The following is a 26,163-nucleotide window of genomic DNA, read 5'->3' as shown; positions in this document are numbered from 1 at the left end:
ATATGTGTCAGTGATGATGTACCGTATTTTGAAGAAGGAAGTATGCTAAAGTACTTTTTGAAGACTTTAGAGAGTGCATTTTGTGCTTGTATTGGGAATACAGAACCCCCAAGGGAAATTGCCTCATGTTTAATCTTTCTCTCTGGTTATTTTTGCCTTTTTAAAATTTCGTATTCTTATTTTGGCAGTGAGAAATATAAAATAACAAAGCATTGTGATCTTAAAGAGAGATGCACAAGAATTGAATTAGGTCTTCTTATTCCATATATCATGTGTTTTCTCATAGACAAGGCAAGAAAGGCAGTATTTTTCCATTTTCAACTTCACTGCTGAATATTTGAATATACCTGGATTCATTTTGGCAGTGTGTGCACAACCTTCTTTTCAAAAGATGATATTCTAACATGAGGGAAAATGAGGCAATCGGAAATACATTTACCACATGTTCCTCAGCCTCTGCTTGTGTCTCATTCTTGACTATTATTGACAATAACCCCCACCCCCATCCCCGCCCAGGCACACACACACACACACACACACACACACACACACACACACACACACACACACACACACACACACACACACACACACACACACACACACACCAGTGGCCCAGTTTGAGTGTGTGGTTTACTGCACCTCTCAGCCTATTGCCATAGCAACAAGGTCCCCTTCTCAGAAAATGTCAACAAGTTGTAACAGGAAGCCATTGTGGTCTCAAAAACAAATGCTTTCCGCATTTACCCCACCTGAACTACTGCTCCATATCTTGTTCTATTAGATGTACAGTAGTTACGCATATGTCTCAGTAAATATATTTAAATAAATACTTCCCTTTAAATGTTTCAAATCATTCAATTGTGACCAGCATATGCTATCATAAGCTATCATATTTCAGCAGTTGATAACATTGAAATTGATTCATTTAAATTGATTGATTCAATTTAATATTTATTATGTGTGCTTATAACCTTTTGGGGATATACAAAATGAAGGTACTTTAAACATTTTTGCAGTGTTTGCGATAATATGGGTAGCATGTGTCTCCATGTCATTGTTAAAATGTAAAGCTACATAAAGGTTTTTGATATGTAAGCAGAGCCACAGAAAGGGAGTGGAACAAAGCAACTCAGGAAATTACCAAATCAATCGCTTAGGGTCTTAGTTGAAGAGGTTTACCATTACTTTGCTGACCTGCATACAGTACTGCATGTGTTACAAAAGGATATTTTCACTTGCATTTCTGTTACCACTCACTGCCACATCAAACAATGTTCAAGGTCAACGGTACATCTTGGATCCTCTGGTTAGCACTATGCTATACCTCTGTTACTTCAAATGGTAAGTGTTTAAGGGAATTATCTTATAAGTAAGACTAAGAATAATTAAGCAAATTATTATTTGTGTCTTTGTTTTCTTTCTTCTTACATTTTTATTGGACGTATAGAAAATATGATTTAGGTTGGTTTAGCCTACTGCATTTGGATATAAACAAAATATATACAGCTTTTCTGCACATGTATAATATGTACCAGGGATGATAATGAGGTTATCATATATAGCCTAAGAGAAATTCACTTTGTCAACTGTATTGATTTATGCTTGTATGGTTGTATGTTTTTATTATGTTTTCCCAAATTGAATATCTGTTCTGTTGATCACATTTTCCAATATATTGCCCCCCATACCTGTGTAATACCTATAATTACTCTAGCAACATTGCAATAAAATGCTGTTATTAAAGAGATAGTTCACTATTTTCACCGTATAGTCAGATAGTTCCATACTAGTAGTAGTCTAACAGCCAATAGAAACTGTTATCCATAGTTCATAGTTCATTTGTTTAACCATGGATAACATCATCACATCCTTTGTTTGCCACTTCTTACACTGTTTATGGCCAAATCACCTCAAAGTAACTTCCAACCAAGTCAGAGACTTCATATGGGTTAAGTAGGCCATGCAATTTTGAGCTTAGTCTTGCCCCTACTGTTTCACTCCCATTGTTTTTTGTTAGTGGTGGCTTAAATTAGCTAAAGTTAGTAATGGCTATTTGAACAAATCTGAACCATGTATTACAGTTAATACTATCCCTTTAAATGCTTTGTGATTGAATAGTTATGGAGTTGAGCAGATAGTATTCATGTTTAAACTTAGTTGCGTCATAGAAAAGTGCCATATAAGTTTCATGTTTTATGATTATAAATAATAAAATATTAAAATAAAATATAAAAGTGTGACAGGTTCTATGATCTGGGTTGAGCAGGCCAGACAAAAGGTGTATTTATCAGTTTTAATTTCAGATGCATGGTTTCCTTTTTACTTAATCATACACAAACCAAAGAAACTGGAACGCAGGAAGCAACGTGTCCAGGTTTCGTTTTACTTACAAACTTTCTCAGCCCAAGCACATGCTACTAGCAACAGGAACACCATGGCTACATTTTTTTATAAATGAAATCCTTGTGTCCTGTCCTTCATTCTCCACTCGCTTCCTACACAAAAGACATGGGAGGAGAAGACGTAGGTGCCTTCCCTTAGATATTCTCCTCCAATGCTTTTTTAAAGAGGGAAGAGAGAAAGGGCCCATACCTCTGGATTGCATCACTTTCCAAGGAAACATGGAGGTTTTTGAAGGGAAAGAAATCAACAAAAAAACAAATTAACCAATGCAATGTCAATCAATGTAAAACCAATTTGTCACACCTGTGACATTCACAAGTGGAATAAGGACTTTGCACAAGTAATTGAAAAATGTTCAACTCCATTTTTGTAATAATCCAAAAACCATTAAACTCCATAAAATTACATAATGAGTTTCTTTCTACTTTGTAACATGTAAATATTATGTTGTTACTGGCATAAATATTATATGTTACTACACAGGTATAAGGGCAACTTAATGTAAAATGTTACCGCTGTGATTCCTGACCTGAATAATCTATCATTAACTACTACCACTCCCTGAACTTTTCCAAACCCTACTTTAGGTGAGAGACACAATTGCCGTCCATCATTGAGGCTCCACTTGGTTCTGCAGTGTTCCTCTCATGCAGCTTTGAGAACACCTCTCTGGGCTCAGGCTTGGGCCAAGGGTGGGTGCTGTGGACCCAAAGCCCAGGCCTAGGTCCGGTCAATATCACATCCTTGGGCCAGATCAACTTCCTGGACCCCAGGCAGGACAGAGTGAAGGCCTTCCCCAACCAGTGTGGCCTAGGTAACTTCTCCATCCACATCGATGCACTCCAGACCTCAGACCTGGGCTCGTACTGCTGCAAATGGCTGCCATCGGGTAGAGGTCATAGAACTTGAATTTGAAGAGGGTAGGTAAATGTTCGCTGTTTGGTCTCTGACTCAGTCAGCTATATGGAATTATTACATTGTGGGTAGTGAGTAGCAGGAAAATAGTTTTTTGGGCATAGTTTAATTTGCCTGTTTAGAATTTCATTGCATTCATATAGTATGTTGAGGTATAGAAATATAATTAGAGATATAAAATATCTCTATAAAATAAGTAAGCGTAGATCACTTTAATAAAAGGGTTTGTTAAATGAGCACATTGCACAGATCAGAGGATACAAAACCAAACAAAACCCTTACACCCGTAATCAGTCAGAGCGACCGGGCAGGCTGCTGAGATGCACCGTTCACACACACTTTTTTTCTTTCCGTCTGCACATTTTGTTAAGACCAACCCACTTCATGGTCAGGTTAGCAGGGCATTTCCTGAAAGATATATATCTGACTAAAACCACGCTTCTTCCCCTCATCTGGGTGCAGAGGTGAGGGTTTCGTTTTTCAGCGTTGGTGGGGTGGTCTTCATCATCTTGTTTCTGAGTGCCTGCTGTTACTGCTACTGGTTTAAATGCACATGTGAGCACTTCCTTCCATGTACCCCACTATCAGATTTCCTCAATTGTATTTTGAAATGTAGAATGATATATGACTTAACCCTGAAGCTACCAGCATATTGCATATGTTGTTTACCGACAGGGGTCTGGCCAGACGCCAATAATGAAAACATATAAAAGCCACAATAAATAGTGAAATATTTGTTCTTTTATTATCATTTAAAACACACAAAAGAAAGTAGGTTTTACAATTTACACATGTTAATAGTTTTTAAGATAAAACTAATGGGAGTGAAAGGGGCTCTAAATGGCTCTAAAAACTATTGAAAAACTATTTTTATGACACAGGAAGTGCCATGACAAGTTATACATGCCAAAATGTAATGATAATCAAGAATTTATCTTTTCACCTCCTGTCATGGTTCCATTTGATTACTGAAGGCCGGCAGAGACTGCCCCAAGGACTAATTACCACTCAGGTGCATCTAATTCCTAATTATGTTCTCCTTATGTTCTCCTTCATTCTGTGTTGTAGCTTGATTTTTGTCATGTGCTCCAGTCTCTCTCGTACATATAGCTTATGTCTTTGATGACTCCCTAGTCTCCAGTGTTCATAGGTTTAGACATATACTTTGTTATTCGTGCTTCTCCATGTCTTCCTGTTTCCACTGCTCTCAAGGATAAACTGGCTTCTTGTGATCAGGGAGGGGACCTCGAGTCTCTAATAACTATGGCAATCAGGATTCAACCTCTGTGAAGCCTTCAGTAAGAGGCGGGCCACGACCCTTCCTCCTCATCGCCCATATGACTGTGCCATAGACCTCCTACCTGGTTCTACTCCTCCCCGGGGCCATCTGTATTCTCTCTCTGCCCCTGAAGCAGTGGTCATGGAGGACTACATCCGGGAGTCTCTGGAGGCTGGCTTCATTTGTCCCTCAACCTCCCCAACCAGTGCAGGCTTCTTCTTCATTGGAACAAAGGATGGTGGTCTGCATCCTGCATTCACTACTGTGGATTGAACAAGATCACTGTCAACCCCCTGCCTCTGATATCCTCTGCCTTGGAGCTGACTCAGGGGCCAAGTTCTTCATCAAATTGGACCTCCACAATGCCTACAACCTGGTGAGGGGGATGAGTGGAAAACAGCCTTTAACACCCCTAGTGGCCACTATGAGTACTTGGTCATGCCATTCGGGTTGTCAAACTCACCTGCAGTTTTCCAGGCGTTGGTTAATGACACTCTTAGGGATATGTTAAATCGCTTCGCCTTCGTTTACCTCAGTGACATCCTGATTTTCTCCAAGACCCTCCTGGAACACATCCTGCACGTCCAGCAAGTCCTTAGGCTCCTCCTGTGAAGCCAGTTATTCATCAAGTTGGAGAAGTGTGACTTCCACGTGTCCCAAGTGTCCTTCCTGGACCACATTATCTCTACCGATTAGAGACCACAGTCAGATGAGCCCAGACCCGAGAACTTGACACTGGTGGGCGTCCCGCTAACAGACTTTATGTTCCACATTCAGCTCGCTCTCGGGTACTGCAGTGGGGACACTCCTCCATATCAACTGTCCATCCTGGGGTGAATTGGACAATGTTTTTTCTGCGACACAGGTTGAGGATGTACACTCTTTTGTCACGGCCTGTTCTGTCCTTTGCCCTTCCCCAACCGGTCCTTGTCCCACCTGTCCCTGGACTTCATCACGGGGTTATCTCCATCCCAGGGGCTGACCACTATCCTGGTGGTCTTTGATCGTTTCTCCAAGGCAGGCCACTTCATTGCCCTGCCTAAGTTGCCCTTGGCCCAGGAGACAGCCGACCTCATGGTCATGTTTTCGGCTACACAATACCTAAGATGTTGTCTCTGACTATGGCCCAGTACTGGAAAGTCTTCTGTTTCCTGGGCGTCGATGAGCCTCTCTTCAGGGTTTCACCCGCAGTTGAACGACCTGGAGCTGGAGAAATTCCTCTGCTGTTTTGCCTGCACTCGGGCCACCAGCTGGAGCAAGCACTTCATTTGGTTTTCCACCCCCCCTGTTATCAGAGCAGGTGGCTGAAGTGGGGGTTCCCTCATTCTCCTGTGCCGCCACATGTGGTCCACAGCGCATGCCTCCCTACACCGTGCCTCCGCCCATTAGCAGCAACAGACCAATTGCCACTGAAGACCCCTCCGTCTCCTCAGACCTTGTCAACTGGTATGGCTGTCCACCCAAGATCTCCTTTTGAAAGTGGACTCCCGTAAGCTCTCCCCTAACTTTGTAGATATTCAGAATATTGAGGCGGATTAACCCGGTCACTTACTGACTCCAGCTCCTCAGGTCGATGAGAGTTTGTCCCTCCTGCAATGTCTCCCACCTCAAGGAGGTGAGGACCAGTCCCTTCTCCCCCTCCACGCCTGCTCCTGTGCACCCGATTGGTTGACGGTCATCCGGGGACATGTTTTTTGACACATTCATGGAGAATTGGAAGCTTACAATATAGAGATTGTTTTATATACCCTAAAAGTACCACCTGGGGTCTGGCCCAATCCCTGTTGGTAGTTTGAGGGTTTTAAGTAACTGGCTAGTCACACAGCACAAGTAAATGAGTTAATAAAAACGTTGATTTGCAAGTCCAACCCTTCTTCTGAATATTAGCAACATCCTCTCTTTTTGCAACCTGCTTTCATGTCTCAAATAATGACATTAAATGTATTTCCCTTTTTTTAAGGCCGAGATGGGACACCACCAGACTATGAAAACATCAATTTCAAAGCAGGTCATTAGATTTCTAGGCTTTCATCAATTTTCATCAATTCAATTTCATATAATTTGAGTAAAAGAAGGCATTTCCACAGCTATTGTTTCTTAGCCTCCCCTTCAAACATGATTTGAAACTTGACGTTAATGTAGAATTCTGTATGACATAGATCTCTCGAGGATATTGAGAATGTTGGGAGAGGGGAAGAACAGCAGAGAGGTAACGACTACACACACACACACACACACACACACACACACACACACACACACAGACAGACAGACAGACAGACAGACACGTGTCATTAACCAGGCTCATTAGCAATTTACAGGAAATACATTGCAAAATACATATTTGATCAATTGTTCAAGGACTGATGGTTGTTGTTTTGGTGGTCTATTCAAATGTCAACACTCACACCATATGTTGTATTTCCTACTTTAGGAACCATCAATGAGCGACCCATTTATGGTGCGTTTATGCTTCTGTGTTTACCTTTTTCATTCAAGGAACGAACAAATCCACATTGTATTTAATGGACAATGGTGCAGTTCATAACAGTGACTTTAAATTCCTGGATTCAATAGAACCACTTATTCCACTTGTACCACTTATTCCACAGCACAGCCCTGTATTTTGAACTGTTCTCTGTTCTCACCATTCAACAGAAAACAATGAGCACGAGCCAACTGGAAACCAACTTGATTTAACCAGGAATCAACATGATCTACCCAGAAATCAACATCATTCAACCAAGAAACAACATGATCTAACCAGAAACCAGAATCATTCAACCAGAAACCAGAAACATCCAACCAGAAACCAGAATCATCCAGCAAGAAACCAACATTATCCATCACAAAGCCAACACTATTCATTCAACCAGACATGAGCATGAACCAGCAGGAAATGACAGTGAGAGACAAAGACAGACATGTCATAGAGGTAAGCCATGTTTTGCTATGTTACTTCTCTGTATGAAATATTCGAATTTATCAATAACTGCAGCTTGTCAATGCACTTTCCCCAGATCTCCTCAGCAGATTACGGCAATCAAGTCTTGGACGACATTACTATGGTAACGTGAGTTTGGTTATGTGAGGTCTCAATGTACAACTGTACTGTATGATGCATGCATCATGTAACTTATATGAATTGCATTGATTTTATATCATTAATCACAACAGCAAACCAAGTGGATATCAACCAACAAGCCAGGTCTCAAATGGAGAACCGCCAAAGAGGTAGCATACTGTATCATATGCCGTGCCTTAATATTAAAGACAATTGAAGTACAATCTGATTTAAATGTTGCATTATTTTTCCCTTGCAGCTTTTGGAGAAAAAAAGCAACACCAAGTAAAACTATAATTGAGTACACACAACTAGAAAATGTGCTCTACTCTACATACAAGACTTTTCACATTTTGCCCGAGCATCTAAATGCTCACAATAGCAGAGCATGTAGAACATGTACTACTTCTTGTACTTCAGATGCTTGTCATGGGGAACTAGCTGGACCAATCTGCATGTCAGGTCTGCCCTCAAGTGTTCACATTAAATTATGAACACCATCAAGCATACAGAAACATGGTCGCTTGGTCTTTAGACTGCTCATGGAAAATGGGGACAACACTATCTTTGGGGCTTTAATCAAGCCAATCAAACCAAATGGCCTCCAGCTGGTTGACCCCTTCAGTGGCTGGTCATTGAAACACATCCCTGTGTAGAGTTCTTTGGCAATCAGAGATGAAGACCCTCAGTTTAGACTTTGTGATGAGAATGGTTACTCTATCAACATCATTACTGGATTACCATGGGGTACTTTCCTCTCAAGAGATATCCCAAAAGGCAGTTGACAAAGATATACATTACACTGTGGGTTGTCATGAAGGGTATATGTCACTTTACATTCCAAAGGAGCAATTCATCCATGTTCCTTTCAGTATGTATGTCCAAGGTAAGTCAATAACCTGGTAAAGTGATCTATGACTTTTTCATTCCATACTGAATCAGATGGCAGTATCAATGGTTAGGATTAGGTTTAAGGCCTGTGTATTTTCACTCTCATAGATGAACAGGGTAGACACTACAAAGCAGTGGAGATTGCACTTCAGTGCCACTATATCATACAAGAAACAGACAGTGTCCTTGCCTTGGCTGTTCCCTATTACGGCTGTCTCACCAAAAGACAAGTAGGCCAAGAATACATTTGTCCCCAACATTTAAACTATTTTTGTTCTGTTCAACATATTGTTTAGATTGTATGCAAACCGCTCTCTCATAATTTGCAAGGGGGATACTGCAAGTTTGAATGTGGTCATCAAGCTTACAATAGATGAGGGCAAACTCGAGATTACCAGGAGAGTGCCTTTCATCTGCAAAATATCAACTATTTCAACTAAAGGTACAGTAACATTTCCATAATGTTCAGTGAGAATGCATTATTAAAAAAACGTTGCATCCCGCAAAGAATCTGTTATCAACAGTCTGCAGATGTTCCCTCAGGGGGAATCAACCAAGTTGATCATCCTCCAGCACAACGTTATCCTCAGTACTGTGAAAAAGGTGGATTCATCATCACCATCTTCCAGAATATCACTGCTCCACCTCTAAACCTGAACACAGTCCAGATCTCCTCGAGCCAAAGCCAGAACTGCAAGCCCAAAACTACCACTGCTAACTCTGTTACATTCCGTTTTCCGTTCACTTCCTGTGGCACTCAAACACAGGTATCAGTAAGGTCAATGTAGAGAAATAGATTATTATCGATTATAGATTACAGTTATGTGCAGATTATAATTCTCTCTTTCAGATCTCCAATGGACAGATCACTTATTGGGTAAATGTTGAGGCAGAACGCCTATTGCATTATAAACAAGGATCCATATTTCGAGATGCCCCCCTCAGGTACGGCATGACTTCAGTAGTACATGATGTACCTTACAGTTTGTGAGATGTAATAAGCAGTGGAGGCTGGTAGAGGTAGACATCGGAGGACGGGCTCATTGTAATGCATGGAATGGAATAAGGAACAGTGTCAACTGAATGTTAGCTTGTTATTTCCCCTATGAGGCTGACAGTCCGCTGTAGATATGCATTGGCCAGAGTGTCACAAGTCATGCAAGTCCAAAGTGAGACAGAAGAGCACCCACCAGCACTGAAGAGTGAGGGAATTCTGCGGACTGAGCTGAGGTTTGCCAAAGGTCCCGTTTTTTTTTTTAGAAGGGTGCTGAATTCCTTAGCTTTTCAGTGCTAAATATAATTTCACATTTTGTGTTTGCTTGGGATAATATCACAATAGGTCCCTATAGTTTAAAAAACTATAGGGACCTATTGTGAATTAATTTTATTATATTTACTGAAGATCAGTTTGATTCAAAGATAAGGTTGCCTTCAATACATACTGCATCTTATATTCTCACTGACATTAATCTTACAGAAATGTCATATGGTTTTTCCAGATGCCACGTACCGGTCTTTCCACTCATCCCGGAGACCCAAAGTAATGCGTGAACTGGGCCAGCCTGTGTATGTGGAGGTGTTTGCCCTCAAACGAGAGGACAGGGAGCTTGTGCTTCTATTGGATGACTGTTGGGCCACACCCAGTAAAGACCCACAAGACCAGCGCAGATGGAACCTGCTGGTTAAAGGGTAAACCCACTCAAATTGGTTTGATGTTTGCCATAGATGATTAATTCTTTACTTGTTGTTGTCAATTCACAGTTAATATAATTCCCCAACACCTACATTGAAATTGAAATTCAATTTCAGTCTGTTTTCACCATCAGGTGTCCGTTTAGCGGTGATCCCCACAGGACTGTGTTCCTGCCTGTTGTCCCTGGAGAGGGAGTCAAGTATCCCTCGCATCACAAGAGGTTCATGGTCAAGCTGTTCTCCTTTGTGAAACCCCATGGGTTTCAAAACCTGGTAGGTGACTGGGACTGTTCTCTGGTTATTATTGGTGCCCAATAGTCAGCACTTACATTTACACTTATGTACACTCACTGTGTCTGTCAACTGGACACTCTTTGCTCTCAGATATACTTCCATTGTGAGGTAGAGGTCTGTAAAGGAACAAACTGCTCCATGCCCTGTGACAGAAGTAAGTGTTTGTTTGTTTTCAGTCGGTTTGCTTTGAGATGGATTCCACTCTCCGTGGATTAATGAATGTGATAAATGCCACTGACAATTCGTCCCATGTCATTTTCCTCTAGGAAAGAGGCATTTGAAGGGACAGAGACAGCAAGAGGGAAAGAATCATGTTCTGCAGCAGCACACTATTGTCTCTGGCGGGCCTCTCATTCTTGAGGTGTAAATAACCAGAACCATAATCACTATTGTTCGATTGATTTAATTTTAGCTTATGATTTTGAATGACTGCTTGTGAACTGTATGCTCCAGCTCAGCCTTGCATGCTGTCCATGGGCCTGGACTGTAAATGTAGCTCACTGTAATAAATGTAAAAATGATTAAATGAATGACTAAATGATTGCCAAGCCTATTCAATAATTGTATCTTAATAATTGGTCTTTGGCAGCAGTTGGTACCTCCTATCTGTGTTCTCTGAGCTCCAATAGTGGAACTCTGCCAATCTACTTCCGGTCAATGTAAATGTATGTAAATTAGGATTTCTTAAAAAAATATGCTAATCATCTTAACAAATATATATCAATCATAACCATAACCAATCATAATATTTGGTATAGTATTGCCCCAGAAGGGTTTGTAATTGTTGTTATACACTCAGTGAGCACTTTATTAAGAACACTATACTAATACTGGGTAGGGCCTCCCTTTGCTCTCAAAACAGCCTCAATTCTTTGTGCCATTGATTCCACAAGATGTTGGAAACATTCCTTTGAGATTCTGGTCCATGTTGACATGGTTGCATCATGCAATTCCTGCTGATTTTTCAGGTGCACTTTCAAGCTGTGAATCTCCCATTGTACCACATCCCAAAGGTGTTCTATTGGATTCAGATCCGGTGACTGGGAAGGCCAGTGAAGAACACTGAACTCAATGTCATGTTCATGAAATCAGTTTGAGATTACTTTTGCTTTGTGACATTATGCATTATCATGCTGGAAGTAGCCATTAGAAGATGGGTAAATTGTGGCCATGAAGAGATGCACATGGTCAGCAACAATACTCAAATAGGCTGTGGCATTCAAGCGATGATTGATTGATATTAACAGGCCCAAAGTGTGCCAAAAAAACATTCCCCACACCATTACACCACCTCCACCATGAGAAGGTGTACAGGTGTTCCTAATAAAGTGTTAAGTGAGTGTACCTCAGAGTACCAAATCGAGACTTCTGTAGGATACATGTAATGGACTTTACAGAGCTCAAAGATTTCAATACATCTCTGGTACCACTCTACTCCTCAACACTTCCAGAATACATATCAGGAGAGTTGAATCTATGTCATTGCAAATGTTGCTGGCTATTTACTTCAGCCTTACACCTCAAAGTAACCAATCTTGGCTATTTACTGCAGTCCATTATATGTGTCCTACACAGTGCAGATTGGTTACTTTTACAGTTTCGGTCATTGGTCATTTTTTACTATGGCTGCAGTAAATAGCCAGCAACATTTGCAATGACATCTCTCTAGATTCAAATTCACCTGATATGAATTCTAGAAGTGTTGAGGTGTAGAGTGGTACCAGAGAAGTATTGAAATCTTTGAAAAATAATTTTGTACAGTCCATTATGTGTCTTACACAGTTCGTATAATAGGCATGTGTAAAATTATGTAATTCCACCAACATGTACATTTGTGCTTAAATAAGAGAAAATATTGTGATACCATCATTTTCCATTCATGTTTTAACTCGCGCTTTTATTTTGAAGCCGCGAAAACTGCTATAAACTGCTATAAGCGAAACCGGTAAATCTTAATGCAGCTAGCTCAGAGAACACTAGTGTACCTCCTTCTCCACCTTTTAGCCAAGGAGAAGGGGTTTTGCTAAGTCTCCGCCTATCCCTCTCTGGTCTCGGTCACGTTCCCACTAATGTGACCAATGGAAATGCAGAGCGCATATTATCCCGGAAGTATCTATAACGTTTCGTATTGTAACAAAAGTGTGGGTCAGGAAAATACTTTCTACCATAATTTCAAGTCTATTGAGTAAGCGTTAGTGTGTGTTATCCGGCTTTTGGCTTAGCTGGTAGTTGGTACCTGTGGTGTAGCCACCCATTGCTAGTTAGAAGAAGACTGACTACTTGCCAACTCAAGATGTCAAAAAGAACTAAATGGGATACCAAGGAAGATGCCAAGGAAGACTTGAACGAATCAAAGAACCTGCCCATCTATCAACACAAGAGGAAACTTGTACAGGCTGTTAAGGACAATGGGTTCTTGGTTGTCACTGGTGAGACTGGTAGCGGGAAAACCACACAACTTCCACAGTACTTGTATCAAGCAGGTAAAGTTACAGCAATGCTATGGCACAAGTTACCCATTTCAGTTGTTGTACTGTACCTACTTAGTTTATCCAACTAAAAATTCACACTCCTCAAGGTAGTGGTACTAAATTGTAGGTGTCAACAACAATTCCACCTGTCTGCAACAGGGCAAGATGCCATAATATGAAGTAATCTGTTATCTGATGAAATGCTGTATTCCCTTGTATGCGATCGGGCTGGAGGTTGAGTTGGAATTGAGCTTTAGTGCACACTGTTTGTTTGCTATTGCCTGTTATGAGTACTAGAGAAATGCGATTTAGCAGATTGTCATGTACTATAAGTATGCAGATTGTCATGTACTATAAGTATAGTATGCCACTTTTCTTGTGTGATGTAGGATTTGGGAAAGATGGTAAGATTGGCATCACCCAGCCTCGGAGAGTGGCAGCCATCACAGTGGCCCAAAGGGTGTCCCAGGAGATGCACTGCAGTCTGGGCAGAGAGGTTGGCTACCAAGTGCGCTTTGATGACTGCACGTCACAGGTGAGAGGCCCAAGACATCTCAGAGAAGGTCAAAGGGATATCACTTTAATTGGGATATCACTTTAACCTTTAATTGGTTTGAGTGTTGTTTAAATTGAAAGAGATTGTAATGTATATTTTAATAATAAAGTAAAGTGTTAATGTTTTGTCAGGGCACATTAGTGAAGTACATGACGGATGGATGCCTGCTGAGAGAGATTCTGGCAGACCCTGGTCTCTCACAGTATAGTGTGGTCATTCTGGATGAAGCTCACGAGAGGAGTCTCAATACGGTCAGTACAAGATCCCCGACCATGCTTAGTAGAGCCTTTCCCATCTGAAATAGATTTGACAACAAATGAAAAAATACATTATACTGTTGACCTGAGTTCATTGATTTGTCAACGTTTGTTTAAGTCCCACAAGCATTATGGGACATATGTGATGTGTTTTACTGCAGGACATTTTGCTGGGCCTGCTGAAGAAAACCCTCTCCCACCCAGATAAGAGCTCCAAGGGACGCTCTGTGCCCCTGAAGGTGGTGGTGATGTCAGCCACCCTGGAAACAGAGAAGCTCTCCCTATTCCTGGGCCACTGTCCGGTCTTCACCATTCCTGGAAGGACCTTCCCTGTCACCTCCAAATTTGGCTTTGCAATCGGACCCAAAGATACAGAGAGCTCTGTATACGTTAAAGAGGTGCATTGTGTGTTTATTTTCACTAACCCACACCTGTCTTATGTAGAGTGGGGAATTAGGTTACTTTTATACAAGACATTTTTTTATACAAGACGGTTATCTGCAATGTGACCCTGCTAAACTCTGAATGAATTCTACTAGTGCAGGGTACATTGGACAGTACGTGTATGGCATATTGTGGGGAAAAACATCACTGAATGTCTGCAAATGTCTTTTCTTTGACAGGTTGTGAAAGTGGTCTTGGATGTGCACACCAGTGAGATGGCTGGGGATATCCTGGTGTTTTTGACAGGTAACTAAGCCTAGTAATGCTTAAACATTTGTTTTTTAGGAATCTACTGTAACGATCATGAATTCATAGTTCTTGCATGCAACTGTTAATTGCAGGGCAGTCTGAGATTGAGAAGGCCTGTGACATTCTGTATGAGAAGGCTGAGTCCATAGACTACCGGTATGATGTGCCGGACCGTTCAGTAGAAGGCCTACTCATCCTGCCTCTATACGGATCCATGCCCACAGGTATGGACAGCTTATGTCAGCTACCCCTCATTGTGATGCAACATTGCCCATGTGTTTTGGTTTAGCATACCATTTGCTTTGTGCATTTTTCATGGTAACAAGAGATTCAAGATTCAAGATTCTTTATTTGTCACGTGCATACAAGTATACAGTGAAATGCAAAAACACAGCACTGTGCCGTAGTGTTCCCTCAGAGAGAGAATGTAACATACTGAAAGTATGAAGTATGACAGCACTTACTGGATTTATAGCAGGATTTCAAGTGGAAACTAAATGTACAGCAATTTTTTGTTCTTCTGTCTTGACAAAATAACAAAAAAAATTGCTGCGTAATTGAAACTCATGGATTATGGATATGTGACCTCGCAGATCAACAAAGGCAAATCTTTCAGCCTCCCCCACCAGGCATAAGGAAATGTGTGGTGGCCACCAACATCGCAGCAACCTCTCTGACCATTAATGGAATAAAGTGAGTGAGAACCATTGGCTTATTGGTGAGACAAAGAGCTGCCTTTACTCATCACAGAAGGGCAAGACTCAAAATCTACCTTTTGTGTCTTTTTTTATTATAATCTCTGGCATGGAAAAGATCAGAACAATAGAATAAGATCTCTGTGGATAAACTGGTAAGTTTTATCTTCAAAGGGTTTATATCTGAAATCAGAAAAAGTATAATACAAAGAAGTATCTTACTAGCAATGTCTTTTTTTACGGCAGGTACATTGTTGACAGCGGATTTGTGAAGCAACTCAACCACAACTCAAGGGTTGGCATGGATATCCTGGAAGTGGTGCCCATTTCAAAGTAAGTGTTGAAAAAGTCACTTATTTCACTTTCACAGTACTTTCTGCTTATGACAATCAGACACCCCTCCTAAAGACCTGTTCATCCCCACTACCCCCTTGTGCAAGTTTCTCTCCTGTAAATAAATTAATTAATTTAGAAGAAAAAAAAGAAAAAAATCTTTCTTCTAGCATTGCGACTGCCAATAGCCCCTGCTCCTAGCGTAAATTAATGTTTCTTATGATGACTGATGGATAGATGATACACTTACTTCGTCAAATGTATTTGTTGTAAGTCGCTTTGGATAAAGGTGTCTGCTAAATGCTATAAATGTAAACATCGAATCAGCTGTTCTGGGGAATTTCATTAAGGTTGGGCTAATTACTGAACTGTGTATCTTGTGTGGTGCAGAAGCGAGGCGCAGCAGAGAGCAGGCAGGGCCGGGAGAACCTCCGCTGGGAAATGTTTCCGGATCTACAGCAAAGAATTCTGGGAGAAGTGCATGCCAGAGTACACAATCCCAGAGATCCAGAGGACCAGTCTCACTGCTGTCATTCTCACACTGAAGTGCCTGGGAGTCCATGACGTCATCAGGTACACCTCCCCTTCTTCAAGCGTAAGTAAGGGGATGGTGAAGCATTTTTTTTTCTTCTTTTGGCTCTACACTCCAAAAGTTTGGATTTTCAAACAAGTAGAGATTTTCAGCTTTTATTTGATGGTATTTGTGTCCATATTGGTTTCACCATTCAGAAATGACCACACTTTTTATGCATAGTCCCCCTAATTCAGGGTACCCAAAAGTAATGTGACAGATTTATGATATGTCCAAATTAAGCGCTCATGTTTAGTATTTGGTGGACAATCCTTTGCATGCAATAACTATGAAGTCTGTGACCCATTGACCCCACCAGATGCTGGGTATCTTCTCTGGTGATGCTCTGCCAGTCCTGTACTGTAGCCATCTTCAGTTGTTGTTTGTTTTGAAGTCATTTAGCCTAAAATCTTTTTTAGGAAATTCAATGCATGTTCAATTGGATTTTAAACTCCCTAGTTGCTATGGCAGTATGTTTTGGGTCATTGTCTTACTGTATCATGATGTGCCATCCAATGAATTTGGAGGCATTTGCTTGCACTTGAGCAGACAAGATGTTTCTGTGCACTTCAGAATACATTCTGCTGCTCCCGTCAGCAGTTACAGTCATATCAATTAAGACAAGTTAGCCAGTTCTAGTGGCATCTATACATGCCCAAACCATAACATCCCCTGCACCATGTTTCACATATGAAGTGGTATGCTGTAAATCTTGGGCAGGTCCTTTTTTCTCCAAACTTTCCTCTTGCAATCACTCTGGTACATGATAAGATTAATATTATCTGTTCACAAGACCTTTTCCAGACCTCTTTATGTACTTTTTAGCAAACTGTAACCTGACCATCCTTTTTGAGGATAACTAGTGATTTTCACAATGCAGTGAAGCATCTGTAGTTTGGCTAGTGATGTATTCTGTGCATGGTAGTCTCTGACACATTCACACCTACCTCCTGGAGAGTGTTCCTGATCTGTGGGACAGCTGTGTTGAGGTTTTTCTTAATTTTGGTCAGCATTCTTCTGTCATGTACTGTGGAAGTTATCCTTGACCTATCATCCCGTTTGCGATTGCTGAGGTCACTAGTGCTTTTTTTTCTTTCTTTTTAATGATGTTCCAAACTGTTGGTTTTGGCAAGCCTAAGATTTTGGCTATGATTCTGAGAGTTCTTTCAGATTTATCAGCCTAATAATGGCTTTCTTGACTTTCATTGACACCTCTTTGGTCTCTTAGCTCTCGTATGCCTGCACAAATGATGTGATGGAACACACCTGACTTACCAGAAACACCTGTCAAACCAATTGTCCCATTATTTTTGTTAATAGAGGGACTATGCATAGTGTTGTAATTTCTGAATGGTGAAACCAATATTTACATAAATAAAAAGGAAAGCTGAGAATCTTTAACCTCATAGTAATTGTTTGATTTAAAACCAAAACCTTTGGAATGTAGAGTCAAAAGAAGAAAAAATACTTCACTGTCCCATTGCTTACGCAGGGCACTGTGTATACAGTCATGAGAAAAAGTTAGGACACCCCCCAAAATATTAAGTTATTCTCTTAAAAATATGGACATATCAATATGTTATCTTCTTTCTAACAATGTCTATAGATAAAGGGGATGTAATTGAACAAAAAACTATGAAAATGTAACTTTGTAATCATTTATTTAACGAAAAATTAACAATAATGCCAATTCCTACTGAGGAAAAAGTTAGGACACCCTATGCCCTAATAGCTAGTATTGCCCCCCTTTGCTGAAATAACCTCAATTAGACGTTTCTTATAACTGTCTACAGGTCTCTGACATCAATTGGGAGAAAGTTTTTCCCACTCCTCCTTGCAGAATTCTTTCAGCTGTGTGATGTTCGAGGGGTGTCTTGCATGCACAGCCAGTTTCAAATCAATCCACAGCATCTCAATAAGATTAAGATCCGGGCTTTGACTTGACCATTCCAGAACTCTCAATTTATTTTTCTTGAGTCATTACTTGGTAGATTTACTGGAATGTTTTGGGTCATTGTCATGTTGCATGGTCCACATCTGCTTCAGCTTCAACTTTCGAACAGATGGTCTCACATTTTCCTCAAGCACCCTCTGATACAATACAAAATTCATAGTGGATTCTATGATGGTGAGCTGACCAGGCCCTGCTGCAGAAAAGCAGCCCCAAACCATGACATTTCCACCCCCATGCTTCACAGTTGGTATGAGGTTCTTGTTCTCAAATGCTGTCTTGGTTTTGTGCCAAACATGTCTACTCTTACTGTGCCCAAATAGTTCAACTTTGGATTCATCTGTCCAAAGCACATTGTTCCAGAAGTTCTGGTCTTTCTCTAGGTGTTCTCTGGCAAACTTTAGTCTTGCCCTGATGTTTTTTTTGACAGCAGGGGTTTCCTCCTTGCACACCTCCCATGTAATGCAAACTTGTTCAGTCTCTTTCTTATGGTGGATGCATGTACTTTGACATCAATTGTGGCAAGAGATACCTGTAGGTCTCGTGATGACATTCTGGGATTGTTGGAGACTTCTTTAAGCATCTTTCGGTCAGCTCTTAGGCTGAACTTGCTTGGGCGGCCTGACCTGGCCATGTTGGTGGTGGTTTTAAATGTTCTCCACTTGTAAATTATTTTCCGGACAGTGGAATGGCCAATTTCGAATAGTTTGGAGATCTTTTTATATCCCTTCCCAGACTCATATGCATCTACAATTTTTCTTCTGAAGGCCTCAGAGAGCTCTTTTGATCTCGCCATGGTGATGCAACTCACTTCAACAATCAAGAGCAAACCAAACTAAATATCTGAGGTTTAAATAGGACAGGCTCCTCCAAAATCCTCTGTAACGATGTTCTAATCATTTGCACCTGATGTGGTGCTCTTTATTATAATTTTAGGCATTTTAAGTGGAACTAAATGTAGGGGTGTCCTAACTTTTTCCTCACAAGAAGATTGCATTTCTATTAATTACATTTTACCAATAATTTTTTAAATAATTTGTTTCAGTTGTATTTGTTTAGTTATATTACCTCAATTTTTCAATATTGTTCAAATGAATATCAAATGTCCATATGTTTGAATATGTTGAAGAAGACAAAGGTTTTCATAGGGTGTCCTAATTTTTTCTCATGACTGTACATTCTTATTCAAAACTACATACTGGACTTTGGTGTGTCTTTCGAAGGTTCCCTTACTTGGACCGTCCTGAGGAGAGGTTTATCCTGGAAGCACTGAAACAGCTCTACCAGTGTGACGCCATCGACAGGTGAGTAAATATAAGTTCAGTCAGGACACTTAAGTCGTTGGTGTAAATGTTTCTAGTTTAATGAATGTACAATTTGATTTGCCGCAAAGGATGGTTCCACTCTGATATAGCTCCCCGCTGAATTAAACAACATTATAATACAATATAATATACATAGCGGGGAGCCCATAAACTTCTAACCCCCAAAAACAGCAGAACCATCCAATACCACTAGACTGTGTCCGATCTAAGCCAGTACCTGCTTAGCAGGGTGACCCACCCGGTATCCCCACCATCACGTGTGTGGGGACAGGAATCATGTTTTCTGACCTGGATCAGACGGGGGTCATTCTAGCATTATGTGAAACAAAAAAACTGTTCGATTTAACAACTGGTACCTGCTTACCAGGTTGACCCACCTGCTGTCCCCCTGCACGCACATGCAGGGACGGGCTTGATCAACCTGGATCAGACAGGGTCATTCTAACATTATGTGACCTACACTAAGCTATATCCCAAGTAACACTGCTAGAGACGAGCATGTCTACAAAGCCACAAGGAGAAACAAAATCTGCCTGTCATTTAACTACTACGCAAGTCAGTCCCAACCACCGCCAGCTAGAATAACTTTCATCACATACAAGTAACACTGTACCGAAATGATTGCAACAGGCCATGCCATGCACAACATTACTCAGTGCCTTTTGAGCTTTAACATTTTCTACTGAATTCAACCTAAGTAACGTTCATAAGCAGCTGAGGACCATCGACCCATCTTCTTTAAAGTGGCAGTGATACGTCAGTGGTTGAAGCTGCTGAGGTATTAGTAGTATTAGTTTGAGATAAAACAATGGGAATTCCTCTGCTGTTCCTATCAGGATTGGTGTGTGAGAATGATTGTGAAACAAGTGATTATCCATTCCTATCAGCGAGTCTGTGATTGTAGGCCGGATAGAAAACGGCACTATGAGTAATGTATTCGCCACGCCTAAGAAACACAATTCCAGTAAAACGTCCACTTAAACACTGAAAACCCTGCGTCTGAGAAAACACACCGTTGTGCACCTGAGGTAGAGTCGAAGGAAGATATTCATCATTGCCTTCTGGTTGCATGCCTTCTGGGAGCATGCAACCGTGAGAACCTAAAGCTACTCAGCGACTGAATCTACATAGTGACTTAAAAACGTCCTTTTCCTAGAGGACACCAAATGTTCACTTAGAAGAAGAATAAAAGACTTAGGGACAGTTTCACAGACGAGGCTTAAGCCTTAATAGAAGAGCTGCATCGCACAAGTCTAGAAGAAGGACTACCGCAAGTCGGCGACACCCTGCAGACAATATAAATGCAAAGATAGCGAGTGCACAGTAAACATGCCTTCTCCCGCAAGGATATAGCGCCCCTAAAAGAGAAATGAAGGTGAACATGTAAAAGAAGCAAAACGTTATCCAGAACTCAACATAACATACTGTGAGTTGTGAAAAAAAAACGCTGTGATCCCAATGCTTATATACCCACCAATTAGAAGAAACAGATGTATTATATATACGCAAAATACTGACTACAAGCCAAGCTACCCAAGTTAAAACACTCTGGTCTGTATTGACAGCCAAAGGGTAGATTTAGCTCTAACAGACTCACAAGAAAATGTTTCTTAAATCGTTAGGGTAAAAGCCTACTTTGTAGTAGTAGCCAACGAGTACCGTAACCACAGTCTTGCTGTAGCGGCTTGATTTGATTTCTCAAGATATTGAACTCGAATCATTGCTAAGCTATAGTGGAACTAACATGAAATGGCTCTTATAGCGTGTCCAATCAACATGTGACATGATCAGCAAAAGTGAGAAATCCTGCTTGCCGTGCCTTACTGAACCAGCATGATATTTCAATTTATCTTCACCTCACCCAGACTTGAAGGACTCAAAGCGATCAATAATGAATGATCAGACGGTGGATCTTCAGAGTACAAGATGATGTTTTTATTGACAAGACAGGCGCAGACAAAACGGACAAAAACAGCAGACAAGACAGGTGCCTGGGAGAAAGTTCTGGATCAGCCATTTCTCAAAGTATAATTCTCCTGTGCATCCACAGTTATTCCTGGTTCTAAGTCAGATTTAGCGTTGCACTAATTGGTCTTTTCTTATTTATCAAAATCAGCCTATCATATTAGAACACAGTAAAATGTTTTGGGTTTCAAATCATCAGTGAACTGTTTACATACATTTTTTGCAGGGTGTGAAGTTACATGCAGATGTGAGACCTTGACCAAAAGACAACAACTAAATAATGAGCTACTTCCTCTCCCCATATTATCTTCCCCAGCAAACCACAAACTCCCCGGGTACCACGAGATATCATGAAGGACTCCTCTCTAATTCATGCTGGACACCTGCCTTGTTATCAAAAGTTGACTACATTGTTAAAGCAAAATGTCAAACAGAGCAATGGTATTCAAATACACCAGTCAGAATCACCAATGCTCCGCTTCTGTATACTAGGCCTTTATTTACTTTCAATGGCTGCGAGGGAACCAAACTCTTAAATTGACCTTCTGCCGGACCCTTTAGGAGCTGTCCTGTCCTGCCGTTCAAATGAAGGGAACCAAGCCTCATACTCACAGCTTTTCATTAGTTCAACTCCATCATACTAACATCTCAGTCATTGCTCACCCTGAAACACACTCTTTCCTGTAGGCGTGGTCAGGTGACCCAGCTGGGGCAGCTGATGGTGGAGTTACCCCTGCCTCCAGGGTTGACACGTGCCCTGCTCAAGGCTGCCTCCCTGGGCTGTGAGGACGTCCTGCTTCCTGTAGCGGCCATGTTGTCAGTGGAGAACATCTTCATCCGGCCAGGTTAGTGACTTTCATGGTCACACAAAGTTTAGAGAATGTATGTACTTGTCACTTGACCTGTGGAGAGAGGTATTATGTTCTTGTACAGTGACTAATAGATATGTATTTTACACTTTACAGTTATTCAGTTATGTCTAAGAATATGTGTTTACAATTATTTGTAGCATTACGTTTTCCAGTGTATCCGAGGCAGGACTCCAAGGTTGTTGTTGTAAATGTCATCTATTGCGCCCCCTTCAGGCCATCCAGAGAAGCAGAAGGAAGCAGATGAGAAGCACAGGCGGTTAGCTGCACAGGCAGGCAGCTGTAATGACTTCACCTTGCTGCTCAGTGTGTTTGAGAAATGCAAGGCCAGGTACAGTATGGAAAACCCGTCTAGCCTCAATGAATCCCCCTGTCCTTAAGAACTACAAGTCACAGGTCTTACCACTTCCCATCAGTGCAACATCACAATTATCTTGTTCAAAACAGTAACTGTCTTTAAAAAAAGTAATCAGTTTGTTTTTGATAAGTGAAAACAGGTCATGTACAATATGCCATGCGACTGTGGCTACAGGTATTCAGATGTTAAGTTGTGGCCTCAACTTTTAATAAGCTGGTAAAGTGGAATATCACACAGACCTACTAATGCAGATTTGGCTGTCAAACCTTTCCCCATCGTCCCTGAAACGGTGACAGTGTGAAGAACTGCGTAGGTAAGAAGATTTATTTTCAAAAGTAGTTTTTCGGCTATATTAGCTACTGGTTAACTATTAACTATTAACCACGTTACTTGTACCAGTACATGTCTTGAATATCAAATACAAATATTTTATCACGCTAAAAAAATACATAAAAAAGCTTTATTTACTAGTCTCCCATAGAGCTTTCAATACAAACTTGCTATGTTTGTCCCCAGACAGTGATGCCATCACTTTACCAGCGTATTAATGGTAATGATGGGGTCTATTCCCTGCACTCCTGTTTATTAGTTATTTCACCTAAATGTGAACATGTGTTCCTGTATGCTGCAGTGACTCCCCTGCAGCGTGGTGCAAAGATCACTCCATCCACTGGAGGGCGCTAAAGTCAGCCTTCAGTGTGGAGACCCAGCTCAGAGAGATCCTCCTGCGGCTCCAACAGGTCAGCTGTTTCCTGTACATGCATCACAACAGTAGATATCATATCAAGGATCAATGTGGCTTTCCTCTCATTACTGTCAACATAATTTGGGCCCTGTTCAAATACACTTAGGATCCTTCCTGGTACCTCCCTCCCTCCCTCCTTTCCTCTGATCTTTCATGATTGAATTGGTCAAAGCAAGCCTTTCATTGTATTGCTTTCCTCATTTAAATCATGTCATATCAGTGATTTCTTTCTTCAAGGAAGGGAGGAACAGAGAGTGGCTGTTATAATGAACAAACTGTAATTTATATTATTTATCAATTAGCAGATAAGCCACAAACGAATTGACTAAAATGAAAACCTCCTTGGATAGGATCTTGTCAAACATTTAGATCATTTCCACTGGGACCATATATACTGAAAAATGTATGTACTCACTGCAATGTAAGTCGCTTTGGATAAAAGCGTGGCATATATTATATTATATTGTTATATGATCTGCATAGAACATTGATTTGAGTCTCTGCTCAATTGGAATTTTCTCCATTGGAATTTGCTTTTCAGAAGAGAGATTTCCCTATGGAGAGATTTGATGGCAATAAAAGCGAGCTGTTCAGACGATGCCTTTGCACAGGTTACTTCACCAACGTCGCCAGAAGGTACTTTATCCCAGTAACAGGAGTTTTAATATTGAGTTCAAATAGATAATCCATATCATATTGCTTGGAAATTAAAACCCATAGTAAAAGTACTAAGTAATACAGTATGACTCCCTATTAGTTTGTGTGAATGAAAGTGACTGTTTATTTTTCTCTCAGGTCAGTTGGGAAGGTGTTTTGCACGATGGATGGACATGGATCCATAGTTCACATTCACCCATCATCCTCGGTAAAGATAAACGTTTTGGTTTTACCATCATCCTAGATTTAGCTCCTGAATCAACTAATTAATTATAATTAAAATTCATTATATTTATAAATTGCTTTTCATTGTACAAGAATAATCTCAAAGTGCATAAATTAAAAGATAAAATAGAAACATTGTAAAATAAAAAAGCAAATATATCAGTCCAGTTTATTTGTATAGCATAGACAAATGTCACAAAGTGCTTCACAACAAAATAATACAAAATAATATAAGCATTAAATACAATACAAACAATATGATCTAACACCAAATCATAGACCTCTAGGAGTAAGCCAACAAAAAAACTCCCCAGAGGGGGGAAAAATATAGGGCAAAAAAAAAAAGAAAGGGGAAAAACTCTTACACAACCAGATTCCAGGGGACCCATCCTCCTCTGGCTGATCAGGTACTGAAGAGTAAACTAATGTGGAATGTGGTGCAAGAGCTCAGGGGTCCATAGTGAGGGGCAGCTTTCTGGTGGGACGCGGGTGGGGCGGCAAGGACCAGGATATAGGGTAGAGTAGACTCAGCCTGGACGAATTCAGGAACTGGCTCAGAGCCCCTCGGATAGATAAGCACAAAGAGGACAACACAAGATTAGAGGCTGTTGCAAACTGAAAAACTGATACATTAAACAGTAGGAGAGCAAATGAACATGAATCGGAAGATTATTCCAGAGATGGGTGCTCTGTAGCTAAATGCTCTGCCCCCTGCCGTAGTCTTAGATATTCTGGGAACGGCTAATCTCCCTGTGTCTTGTGAATGAAGCACATGTGAAGGTTTATACGGCAATCAAAGTTAAGGAGGAATTCAAGTGCATGCCAACAGTGATGAGATTAAGTCTGGTTTGAAAAAAATTGCATATAAAAAATGATATATCAATTAAGAACTTGTGGAATACCTAAACATACATTTTTCCCTCCCATCACTCTTTCATAATTTGTCCCCACTCACTGCCCTGCTACCCAGCTATTTCACCAGGAGGCTGAGCTAGACTGGGTCATCTTCCATGACATGATGGTCACGTCCCGGGTGTATATTAGGACAGTGTGCCCCATCCGCTACGAGTGGGTGAAGGACCTGCTGCCCAAGCTCCACGAGGTTGACGTGTATGAGCTAAGTAGCGTCGCAAGGGAAGAGGTCACTGAGGAGGAGGTGGCCAAATGGGAGACAGCAGCAAAAAGACAAACAGGTGGGCTTTTGACTTTTTATTAGCCTGTTGAACACACCCCAACTTCCATAGCTTAATTTGTCTGTTGGAATCAATCTCACAACTGTCGCTGCTGTTTTTTTGTTTTCGTTTTCAGAGGAGTCGGTTGAGGACTCGAAGAAACTGGAGAAACGGAACGACGAGAATTCAGTTAGCGATGCCCGTGCTCGGTATCTGCAGCGAAAACAAGAACGGCAGCAAGGCAAAGCACCATGAGGGAGTACAACATGGGTGACACTCATCCTAGTGGCTTACTAGGATGAGTGTGAAGATCACAGAAAAGAGACATATTTACTGGATGGACCAGGACAGAATCTTGGAATCTCCTCTCAGGGTTGACAACCTCAGTTGTGACTGAACTGTACAGCAATAGACGATTCAGAACAAAGTCCTTTATAGGAGAGACTTCTAGTTCTAATCACAGCAAAGTGTGCATCAATATGGAATAGATTCAGATGTGTCTTCTAATGTCCACTGCTGCAGGTCCATGATTGTATGCATGTTTTTTTTATAATTAAATGTTTCAGTCTAGCCCTCAGAGAAGATTGTGCCAAATGGGGTTTTTCGTTCTTTCTTGGGGCAATGACAGAAATGTGTACAGTAGGCTATTCATTTGAAGTAGAGGAGACATTAACCGTTGAACCCATATTTTTTGCATGTGCAAATAAAACATACATAATGTAAAGTAATTTATTTTGTTTTCTTTCTCTGTGCCCGGCCCATTCCCTGAAGGAACATAA

At 40.9% G+C, this 26,163-nt stretch overlaps 2 protein-coding genes across 10 annotated transcripts; both read left to right on the top strand.

Moving 5' to 3' along the window:
- The first annotated feature begins 1,230 nt into the window (after positions 1-1,230).
- On the top strand, positions 1,231-11,073 carry LOC310822611 (zona pellucida sperm-binding protein 4-like). Of its 9 annotated transcripts, XM_083695006.1 has the most exons (15): positions 1,231-1,344; positions 2,994-3,326; positions 6,561-6,608; positions 6,760-6,809; positions 7,035-7,061; positions 7,259-7,535; positions 7,621-7,668; positions 7,778-7,834; positions 7,924-9,322; positions 9,406-9,500; positions 9,666-9,796; positions 10,055-10,244; positions 10,382-10,520; positions 10,632-10,695; positions 10,808-11,073. In XM_083695006.1, the coding sequence occupies exons 9-15, from the start codon at positions 9,017-9,019 to the stop codon at positions 10,906-10,908; spliced, it is 1,026 nt and encodes a 341-aa protein (XP_083551132.1). In that variant the 5' UTR covers positions 1,231-1,344; positions 2,994-3,326; positions 6,561-6,608; positions 6,760-6,809; positions 7,035-7,061; positions 7,259-7,535; positions 7,621-7,668; positions 7,778-7,834; positions 7,924-9,016; the 3' UTR covers positions 10,909-11,073. The 9 variants fall into 9 exon arrangements, with proteins under 9 accessions (XP_083551132.1, XP_083551134.1, XP_083551137.1 ...); XM_083695008.1 differs by having other exon boundaries at positions 7,778-9,322; XM_083695011.1 differs by having other exon boundaries at positions 7,621-7,673; positions 7,778-9,322.
- Positions 11,074-12,694: 1,621 nt separating this feature from the next.
- dhx40 (DEAH (Asp-Glu-Ala-His) box polypeptide 40) lies at positions 12,695-26,104 on the top strand. Its single transcript, XM_083694496.1, has 17 exons — positions 12,695-13,024; positions 13,402-13,547; positions 13,700-13,819; positions 13,987-14,223; positions 14,449-14,515; positions 14,611-14,742; positions 15,112-15,211; positions 15,460-15,546; positions 15,937-16,119; positions 19,292-19,372; positions 22,046-22,203; positions 22,444-22,558; positions 23,217-23,325; positions 23,872-23,966; positions 24,126-24,195; positions 25,183-25,405; positions 25,521-26,104. Exons 1-17 carry the CDS (start codon positions 12,835-12,837, stop codon positions 25,637-25,639), a joined length of 2,232 nt encoding a protein of 743 aa, XP_083550622.1. The 5' UTR covers positions 12,695-12,834; the 3' UTR covers positions 25,640-26,104.
- The last annotated feature ends 59 nt before the right edge of the window (positions 26,105-26,163 follow it).

Source organism: Argentina silus, assembly GCF_951799395.1.
Source record: "Argentina silus genome assembly, chromosome: X".
In the NCBI taxonomy this organism is placed as follows: domain Eukaryota; kingdom Metazoa; phylum Chordata; class Actinopteri; order Argentiniformes; family Argentinidae; genus Argentina; species Argentina silus.
This window is presented reverse-complemented; position numbering and strand designations above follow the sequence as displayed.